At 41.5% G+C, this 10654-nt stretch overlaps 1 protein-coding gene across 1 annotated transcript; it reads right to left on the minus strand.

Moving 5' to 3' along the window:
- Positions 1 to 690: 690 nt before the first annotated feature.
- Zfp42 (ZFP42 zinc finger protein) lies at positions 691 to 9368 on the minus strand. The gene is made up of 4 exons (XM_034519800.1): positions 9130 to 9368; positions 8111 to 8187; positions 5614 to 5691; positions 691 to 1831 (listed from the first exon to the last, which is right to left on the minus strand). Exon 4 carries the CDS (start codon positions 1738 to 1740, stop codon positions 820 to 822), a length of 921 nt encoding a protein of 306 aa, XP_034375691.1. The 5' UTR covers positions 1741 to 1831; positions 5614 to 5691; positions 8111 to 8187; positions 9130 to 9368; the 3' UTR covers positions 691 to 819.
- Between the last annotated feature and the right edge of the window lie 1286 nt (positions 9369 to 10654).

Here is a 10654-nt window from a genome sequence, read left to right on the forward strand (position 1 = left end):
GATTAACCACCCCACCCTTTTGCTATTGCTTAAAGAACAATGAAATGTTCTGTCTCTCTCATTTTTTTTTTTTTTTTTTTTTTTTTTGAGATAGGGCACTACCATAGTTTTAGTTGACACCAGAGCTCAAGGTTGACCAGGCCGGCCTCAAACGTAACAGCTTTGCCTTCCTCTGCCTCCTGAGTGCCATGCACTTTGAATGGTTATTATCTTTTCAATCCACTTTTTTCCCCCAGAAATCTAACTCATTTCTAGTGTTTTATTTCCTTTTATTTTGAAACGCCTAAAATCTTCAGATGGATCCACTTTCTTATATAACTATTCACATGTAAGTAAGATTAATATAGTTTGGTATGAGGAAAACAAAAATCAAGAAACTTAAATTTAGAAGTATGTATCCATTTGTTGACTACTGCCAGAGCTGCCCATTCTTCGGGATTGTCACATTTACCATGAAGCACACTTTTAAAGGTAAAGCTAGGCAATTAGAAACTACATAATTAAAAATAAATGATTTTCTATGAAGTATACAAAAAACCTACCACCTTCAATAGTGTAGCACATATATTAAAGGTTATGCTTTTGAACTGCTTTCACCATTGACTTTTCTGTTGGAACTATGCTATGGAATACAAAATAAGACCTTAAAATTATATAATGAAGTAAATAGAAAAAATACAAGCATGCCTTCTAGAGTTGCAAAATCTTTTTAGCCATAGAATCCATCCCTACAAATAATAATCCATACATAATCCATGTACCCCCACCTGTGCCTCTGCCATTAAGACTACCCAGTCTGAGGGCAATCTGTCTCGGCTTTCAGCATTTCTTCCCCGCCTTTGCATGGGTTAGGATGTGAATCTTCAGGTTATTTGACTGAATAAAGCTCTTCTCACAGCCATCAAAAGGACACACAAAGCGCTTCTCACCCGTGTGGATGCGGACATGGGTGCGCAAGTTGAAATCCAGTGAGAAGCGCTTCCCACAGCCTTCGAAGGTGCACTGAAACGGCCTCTCTCCAGTATGCACCAGAAAATGCCGCTTTAGTTTCGAGCTCTCCGTAAAAGCTTTCCCACACTCAGCACACACGTGCTGACGGGGCCCATGGACAAGCATGTGTTTCCTCAGGGCGGTTTTATCCCTCAGCTTCTTTTTGCACCCAGCATGAGGACACTCCAGCATCGATAAGGCACCACAGTATGCAAAGACCTTGGGGTTCTCTCCAGTAATGCCTGCAAGCTGCTTACGATTGAATAAATCAACTTGTGAAGTTTTTCCAACAGGAAGCTTCCTGCTTGTCAGGAACTCAGAACATCCAAGTACTGAGTTCACCCCAACAGTCTGCTGAGGTGCCTCTTGCGTGGCCTCTCTTTTCTCTTGTTTTGTCCCCTTTGTCATGTGCTCCAAAGAAGACTCGAGAAGGGAGCTCGCTTCCAGAACCTGGCGAGAAAGGTCTTGTTCCGCTTCCTCCAGGCTTTCAAAGGATTTAAAAAGTAAGTCCTCTTCCAGAACGGGTTCAGAGAACTCACCTCTTATGATGCACTCTAGGTAGTCCTCTTCCTCAGGATCCAGGCTAATCTCACCTGCATCGTGGATGGTGTATGTTACATGGGGAGGGTCCACTCTGGTATTCTGGACGGTCCGCCCCTCGTCTTGTTTTAGCGTCATTCTGTCAAGGGCTCTTCCGCCCGGCCCTCTCTGACCACTTGTCTTTACCGTTTTCTTCATTTGTTCATTCATGCTGTTTTAGCTGCTCTCCTCTTGAACAAGGAGTATGAATCACTTCCAGACAGCACTGATCCACAAGAGTCACCCCGGGGCAAACACCTGCCTTAGATAACAACCCAAAGTTAAAATATACTAAACACTAGGGCCATGGTGAGAAACTGACTTCAGTAAATGGTTTACAGGTGGGGGTGGGGGGTTGGGGGGGATGGCTCACCAGGAGCTTGCCTGCCACTCAGCTGAGTTTGGTTCTGGGATACATGTGATAGCAAAGAATGAACTCTCAGACTGTCCTGACCTCCACAAGGGAGCCACAGTCAAGCAAGCTCGCATACCCACTATATAAAAGTTATGCATAACTTTATTTTTGGTTTTTTGGTTTTTCGAGACAGGGTTTCTCTGCGTAGCCCTGCCTGTCCTGCAACTCACTCCATACACCAGGCTGGCCTGGAACTCAGAAATCTGCCTGCCTCTGCTTCCCAAGTGCTGGGATTAAAGGCGTGCGCCACCACCGTTAAATCAACCGTTTACCACATGGTCATCTCATTAGATGCCCCTCTCCCCAAAAAAAGCTTTTGACAAAATTCAACACCCCTTCAACGCCTTGGAGGGATTGAGAATACTGGGACATACCTAACCATAAAATCAATTTACGGCAAACCAATAGCCAACATCAAATTAAATGGAGAGAAACTAAAATGAAATGGAGAGCAATTCCATTAAAATCAGGAACAAGACAAGGCTGCCCACTCTCTCCCTATCTATCCAATACAGTACTTGAAGTTCTAGCCATAGCAATAAGACAACTAAGGCAGATCGAGGGGATACAAATTAGAAAAAGATGTCAAAGTATCTTATTTACAGATGATGTAACAGTTTATATAAAAGACCCCAAAAATTCTACCAGGTAACTACTACAGCTGATAAACACCTGTCTGGATACAGGATTAATTAAAAAGTCAGAAGCCCTCCTTATATAAATGGCAGACCTGAGAAAGTATTTAGGGAAATAACACCCTTCACAATAACCACAAATGTGTAATATTTTGGGGTAATCCTAACCAAGCAAGTGAAAGACTTGTATGACAAAAACTACAATTCTTTGAAGAAAGAAACTGAAGATGTTGGAAGATGGAACGATCTCCCATGCTCATGGATCAGAAGGATCAACATGGTGAAAAGGGCCATCTTACCAAAGCAATCTACAAACAACATGATTCCCATCAAAATGCCAACAATTTTTTACAGACCTTGAAAAGACAATACATAATTTCATATGGAAAAATAAAGACAAATAATAAGTAAATCCTGAATAAAAGGACTTCTGGAGGTATCACCATCCCTAATTTCAAGCTGTAACACATACAGAGCAATAGTAATAAAAACTGCATGGTATTGGCATTAAAAACAGAAACAGATCAATGAAGATGTAAGTCCACACACTTATGGACACTTGAATTGATAAAGACAGAAATACAGAATGGGGAAAAAAGACAGCATTCTCAACAAATGGTGCTTGTCTAACTGGATGTTAGCATGTAGAAGAATGCAAATAAATCCATGTGTATATATATATATATATATATATATATATATATATATATATATACCAAAACACAAGTCCAAGTGGCTCAAAGACCTCTACACAAAGCCAGATACACTGAACCTGATAGAAGAAAGGCAGGTACTAAGATCAACAATTAGTAAATAAATGGAGCTTCATAAAACTGAAAAGCTTCTGTAAGGCAAAGAACACCTTTAATAGGACAAAGCAGCAGCCTATAGAATGGGAAAACTTTTTCACCAACTCCACATCTGACAGAGGGCTAATATCCAAAATATATACAGAACTCAAGAAACTACATATCACAAAAAACCCAAAGAATTCAATTTAAAAACAAGCTACAGATTTAAACAGGGAATTTTAAACAGAGGAATCTGAAATGGTGAGAAACACTACTTTGGGTAAGATCAGTTAACAAGTGACAGCTGAGGATGGCAGAGCAAGCAGCACACTCCTCCACTGCGGGTGGAAGTACAAACTTGAGCAGACACTATGGCAATCACAGTATGGCAGCTCGTTCCTCGGGAAACTGGAAATCAATCTCTCTCAAGACCCAGCTATACCATTCTTGGGTATATATCCAAAAGACACTCTATCCTACCACAAAGGCATCATATGTTCATAGTGGCTTTATTCAAAATAGCCAAAACCTAGACACAACCTAGATGTCCCTCAGAAGAATGGATAAAATATATCTGGTACATATACACAATAACATATTACTGTTAAAAAAAAATCCCAGCTGTTAAAAAAAAAATGACATACTGAAAATTTCAGGCAAATCAACACTAGAAAAAAAAAATTACGCTTGATTAAAAATTAAGCCAAGCCAGCCCCAGAAAGGAAATAAAGTATGTACTCACTTATTAGTGGCTATTATAGCTGGTAGAAAAGGTTAATCATGCCACAATTCACACACCCATAGAGGCTAAGTAACAGGAGTGGGGTGTGCATAGACCTCTCTAGTAGAAGGGGTCAGATGGGGAGGGTGGAAATAAGAGGAGGGGTGGGATGGTGGGAGGGAGGGAGAGAGAGAGAGAGAGAGAGAGAGAGAGAGAGAGAGAGAGTGTGTGTGTGTGTGTGTGTGTGTGTGTGTGTGTTGGGAGATGGCTGGAGCTGGGGAATATTTTGGGAACCATGTGGAAACTCCCTGGGATTTGCCAGGTAACCCTAGTGAGGACTCCTAGTAATGGAGGATACAGAGCCTGATCTGGCCATCTTCTCTAACCACACAAGTCTTCCAGTGGAAGGACTGAGACATCTACCTAGCTACATAACTTCAGACTTATAGCATGTCCTGCCTGGAAGATATGCTGGAGCAAAGGTGGCTCAGAACTTGTGGGAGTGGTCAAATAATGTCTAATGAACTTGAGGCCCACACCACAAGAGGGAGCCCATGCCTGGCACTGCCTGGATGCCCAGGAACCGAACATTGGGTAGCCTAGAGGTCTAGAGTAGAACCAAACATGATAGGTACAAAAATAAACATTAAAGTTTAAAAAGTCAGTGAAATGACTCCTAATGCTGCTAAACTCATAGATCTGTGCCTCGCATAATCAGAAAGGCTTCCTCTGGCAGCTTAGGGGAACAGATGCAGAGTCACACACAGCCAAGCTTTACCTCCCCAGAGCTCAGGGAACAGCATAGGGAGGAATCAAGGGGTCAAGGACACCAGGAGAGCATAGCTACAGAATCAACTAACCAGGGCTCAGAGAGGGTCTCAGAGACTGAAGCAGCAATTATGAAGCCTGCGTGGGTTTGAGCTGTGTCCTCTGCATACATGTTATGGTTGTTTAGCTTAGTGTTTCTGTGAGACTCCTAACAGTGGGAGTAGGGGTGTGTATTTGACGTTTTGTCTGTTCTGGAGATATTTTCTTCCTATTGGGTTGCCTTTTCCAGCCTTGATACGTGAGGGTTTGCAGCTTGTTCTTTAGTTGATATTCCTGGGAGGCCTGCTCTTTTCTGAAGGGAACCAGAGAAGCAGTGGATCTGGGAGGAGAGGGTGAGGTGGGGGTACTGGGAAGAGTGCAGGGAGAAGAAACAGCAGTCAGGATATATTGTATGAGAAAAGAATAAAAAGGAAAAAGTGGTTTACAATTGACTGTGTTACAAGCTTCTAACTTGAAATGAGGAGGCCAGTTAGAGGTTAAAGGTCAGTCATCCTCAGCAACATAGTTTGAGCCCAGTCTGGGCTATATGAAAACCTGCCTCAAATAAGTTACATGCCAAGTATTATTATGTTGCAAAAAATGTGACAGAGGAATAAAGAGACTTGCAGAGAGTATGAGTTTGCTTTTTTAAATGGCGTATTAAAACAAACCTACTATTTGGTCAGCGGTAGTTGGTGACAAAACTTGGAGGCAGCACAGTGAGATGGTCCTGCTTTCTTCTGTGTGCAGGATCTGTGAACAGGAAATAAAAAGATGTCTGAAAGGTGCATGGCACGGTCCATGGCACGGAGTAAATGCTGGACGTGCAGGGTCGGTGCTGCTTTATTTCTGAACTCATTCTACACTGGATCCTGCTGCTTTTAGTGAGGTAGGAACAGTAGCTCTTTTTATCATCATTATCACTCATTTTTTGTACCAACAGATAAGCTTGGAAGGCCCTCATCTCTGTCTAAATCATTGACATGCAATGCAGTTACAATGAGGAAAAGGACTGAGGATGTTGAGACAACAAGACAGGGAGAGGGAAGATGTCATTCCTGGACTGCAGATTCTTCACCCATTCTACAGAGTCTCTGAGGTCCAAAATACAAAATAAATAAAAAGACATGAAATCTATGGCATCCCAATGTCTTTTGAATTATAGGCAAAATGAAGGCTGCTCTCTATTTTCCCTTCATTAAAACAAACAAAATACCACTACCAACACAACCAAAACTAGAAACTATTTAAAGCTGCAACAGAAACATGTTATTGTGTTTCTAGATGCCTTTGCTTAATGTCCAAATCCTGTGCTGAATAAAAGATCTCTTTATTGTTCTCATGTCTTACTGTGGGAACAGAAATTAAATGCTCTTTAAATAAGAGCAAATGGGAAAACTGTGGGATAGGAATTAGCAGCTCAAAAGTACTTTGAAATGGCCATGTTTTTAAAAAAAAAAAAAAAAAAAAAAACACCTCTTGCAGGGCAGTGGTGGCACACACTTTTAATCCCATCACTTGGGAGGCAGAGGCAGGCAGACTTCTGAGTTCAAGGACAGCCTGGTCTACAGAGTGAGTTCCAGGACAGCCAGGGCTACTCAGAGAAACCCTATCCCGAAAAAACAACAACAAAAAAAGAAAACAAACAAAAAAAAGCATCTCAGAGACATAGCATGAAAGTTTGGCAAAATATATCATATGAAAACAAAGCATGTTTCAACTGCTGGGGCAAGAGTTTAAATTTTCAAAATTAATCACACACACACACACACACACACACACACACACACACACACACACAGGCTTGAGCTATAGCTTAGTGAATGCTTATCTAGCATGCCCAAGGCTTAGGCTGGATCCCCTGGGGAGAAAAAAAAAATCACACCCCACACCTATTCTTTAAACTGACTCAATTTATCAAGGCCATATCTAAGAGTATTTAACCAACAAAATCTTAAGCCATGATCAAGTCTAGGCTGGTATACAAAAGCCATTCTCTTTCTTTCTTTCTTTCTTTTTTTTTTTTTGTTTTGTTTTTTTTTTCGAGACAGGGTTTCTCTGTATAGCCCTGGTTGTCCTGGAACTCATTCTGTAGACCAGAAATCCTCCTGCCTCTGCCTCCCAAGTGCTGGGATTAAAGGCGTGCGCCACCACCGCCCTGGCAGCCATTCTCTTTCAATACATTCAATTGCACCTTGATGTGATTCTCTTCTCTCCAAGCTTCTTTCTTGCCATTTCTACTTCTACTTGTTCTGTTGATTTGAAAAGCAGTTTACCAGGATTCACAGTGACAGTGCACATCTTTGATTCCAGAACTTGGGAGGCAGAGGAAGGCAGATCTGTGTTAGCTCTAGGCTAGCCTGGTCTACAAACTTAGTTCCAGAACAGTGTAGGCTACACAGAGAAAATCTGTCTACATACATACATACATACATACATACATACATACATACATACATGCATACCTTACTTATCAATTTCTTGCAAGGCAGAACTCACCAGAAGTCAGTCCTGTAATCACGTGGCAAGGTCAAGCACACCCAAGAATGTTTGAGAACAGGAAGTGAGGAGTGCAGGGAAAAGGTTAACATATAGAAGCATGGGTGCCTGAGGTCATTTCTAAATTCCCAACTAGGGGCTGGGGCTAAAATAGTGCTGATCCTGAGGCTGTCCACACCTAATGACACTCCCAGTGACACACATGGTTAAAAAAAAAAAGACTGATTCCATTTTCACTTGATTACATGCATGCACATACAATAAATAAAATATATTTAAAAAAACAAAGAAACTTCAAAAAGAGACACTGAAAAATGTTCCTTTGTAGCTTGTGGAAAATATTCCTTTGTAGCTTGTGGGGGTGCTGGAGTGGTTACTCCCCACTTACTACCCAAAGCACTGACAGCAGACACGGTCCCAGCATCAACTCCTAAATAGAGTAAGGCAAGGCACCCCACTAGTCCTCAAATGTTCTTTATCACTAATAACCACCAACTATTTTCTGTTAGTTAGGACTCAGGAACACACCACATACATACTTCAGATCTGGGCTTGAACATCACTTGCTCAGAGCTTCCCTCCATTCTTAGGATCTCATGTTAAATGTTGCCCCAGCTTATGTTACACATACGAATACAGTTTTTGGTATTGCCGTGAAATAGTTTAGTCTTACCTGCTGACTACACTGGACACTCTGTTGAGAGAAAAAGCCTGTCTTCTTTACCACCTGTTCCAGCTCTTAGTCCAATCCTTTAGAAAAATGAGTTCATGAATATGCATTAGTTAATAGTTTTCGTGAGACCTGATTCAGAAATTTTAAATAACAACTTGCCAGGCATTTATACAGAACTTTCGACACTTAATGAAAAAAAAAAATGTCAAGAGTTGCTTGTAAATGCTATTTAGGTAGAAAGGGATTTCCTAACAGATCAAAGGCATAGAAATAGCACTTATTTCATTAGGTTATCAGATGTTCGAGCATTATGCTGTCTGCACCCAATATGCAACCTCATGAGGATAGCAAACAAAGTTAGTCATTTATTAAGGTGTTACTCTATGTGGTCAAAACTGGCTTGATGATGAGAGATATTCTGGAATTACAGACATGTGCCACCAAGCATGGCCCAATACCTTCTAATTAGGCAAAATAATCATCCAAAACGCTTACCGGTCAACACAGATAAAGACAAAAGCTAATGGCATGGGATAAACTAACGGATCATTTCTCAAACAGGAATAGAAATACTTTGATCACATGACAATGTTCCAGCGCTCAACATAAAGTGAAAAAAGGAAAAAAAAAAAAAAAAAAAAAACAAAAACAAGCAAACCCAAAGACCGGAAATCCAGTTATCACAGAGACATCATCTCTCATCATGTGGGGAACACAGTAAACTAACAAAATGGCTTCAGGTAGAGAAAAGTGATCAGGAAAAATTCGAGTATGCGATGATGTACGGAGGGACACCATCATTGTAAGAAGAAGCCATCCAGGAGCTCCCTCTTCAGATAAAAGAACCTGTATTGTACCTCCCTGCAAGGTGACATTAGATTCCCCCAAATGCCTGACTTTAGCGATGTGCAGTCACTGTAAAAAAGAATGATTCAGGCTGTCGGGAAATAAAATAACCCAGGATAGAGGTTTAAGTACGGAAGAAAGCCTTATTTGCTACAGAAGGACGCCATATTTACCACAGTAGGAAGTCATTCTCCACAGAAGCCGTCGTCTTTTTCCCTTTGGTTTTTCGAGACAGGGTTTCTTTCTCGAGATAGCCTGGCTGTCCTGGGACTTGGTTTTTGGACTAGGCTTCCCTACTCAACACAGACCCGCCTGTCTCTGCCGCCTGAGTGCTGAGATTACAGCCAAGTGTCACCGCTGCCGCCACCACCCGGCTTGAAGTTGTAATTCTTAGAAGAGCCGGTCGTAGTATGGCGGGCAGTGGCCAAGCGCAAAGGAGTCTGGGAATTCTACGGAAAGTCATTTGCGTTGCATGTCAACACCAAAGGAACCCATTATAGGGTTGTAAAGGAGCAGTAGGCTCTGGCTTAAGTTACTCGAATACTATTAAAAGACAACAGTGAAAAGAGAACTCCTCAGGCAATTTGAGAATCAAGAGATCTGGAGGTTGGAATGCAGAGGATGGGAAGCAAGAGAAAGTTCTTCCCAGCTTGCTGTTTGATTAGAAAATGGAGTGAGGAAACCTGAAAATTAAGTTAAAAAAATATTTTTAAAAAAGCTGTTCTATTTTCTTTTCCTAGAATGATCTAGTGAAATTTATAGAGGCAAGTGGAGAGAAAAGGTAGGTGCCCTGTTACCTCACTAATTTAAACATTTTAATATAAAATAGATCTAGTTAACTGAGATGAAATAAATCACATGAAAACTTGAAACAAAATTTAAAACAATTCCAAGGAGATTCCAATCTGATTTCCCACTTTCTTTAATGTGCATCTCCTTGCTTCTTAAAATATTTGGAAACGAGGTGGCCAATGGCCCAAGGTAGCTGGCAATCGATGCAGTTTAAAAGCCAGCACTTTAGTTGCCAAGATCTTCACCAATTTGGAAGAGTCAAAACTCTAAAATTGCTGGTTGTTAAACCTTTCCCTCTTCCCTTTCCTCATAATAAGAGAAAAGATAACTCCCAGCCATTTCATTAAATAAGACTTACCTAATGCTCCAGCAACGCGATCTAATTATTTCCTACTTGATTTCCTTTCTGAAATCCCAAGAAGAAACTGCCACTCGCACCCAGAGCAGCAGTGGAAATCTATGCAGCCAGGATGAGTTCAGGTCCCTGGACCCCTCCCTTTTTAGATAGACGAACTCTGTTCCGGCCACACCTATCAAGTAACTAACTCCTGGCTGGGTGGTCTGGAATACCCAATGAGAAGCACTCAAGGTGGCGATGGGAGGAGCCCTGGCCCTTCAGGTGGACCACCCAGAGCTGTCCCCGTGTCCTGGTTCAGCATGGGAAGGCGGAGCAGAGGCGGCTCTTGCTCCAGTTAAGCATTTGCCTCTTCGGAATCCCGGTCTCCTGGACTTGAGACTCAGTCAAATCTCAGTACCTGTCTATTACACATGTGTAACCGAATTTACTCTTTTATTACCCGATGAAAAGAAAATCAAGCAGAGGATGCACTTTCTACCTCCACACACATCCAAAACTTTTTTTACACTTAAATCCCACCACCGCTCTGGATCACAGCCTCGACCCGA

Source organism: Arvicanthis niloticus, chromosome 16 (assembly GCF_011762505.2).
Source record: "Arvicanthis niloticus isolate mArvNil1 chromosome 16, mArvNil1.pat.X, whole genome shotgun sequence".
NCBI classification, from domain to species: domain Eukaryota; kingdom Metazoa; phylum Chordata; class Mammalia; order Rodentia; family Muridae; genus Arvicanthis; species Arvicanthis niloticus.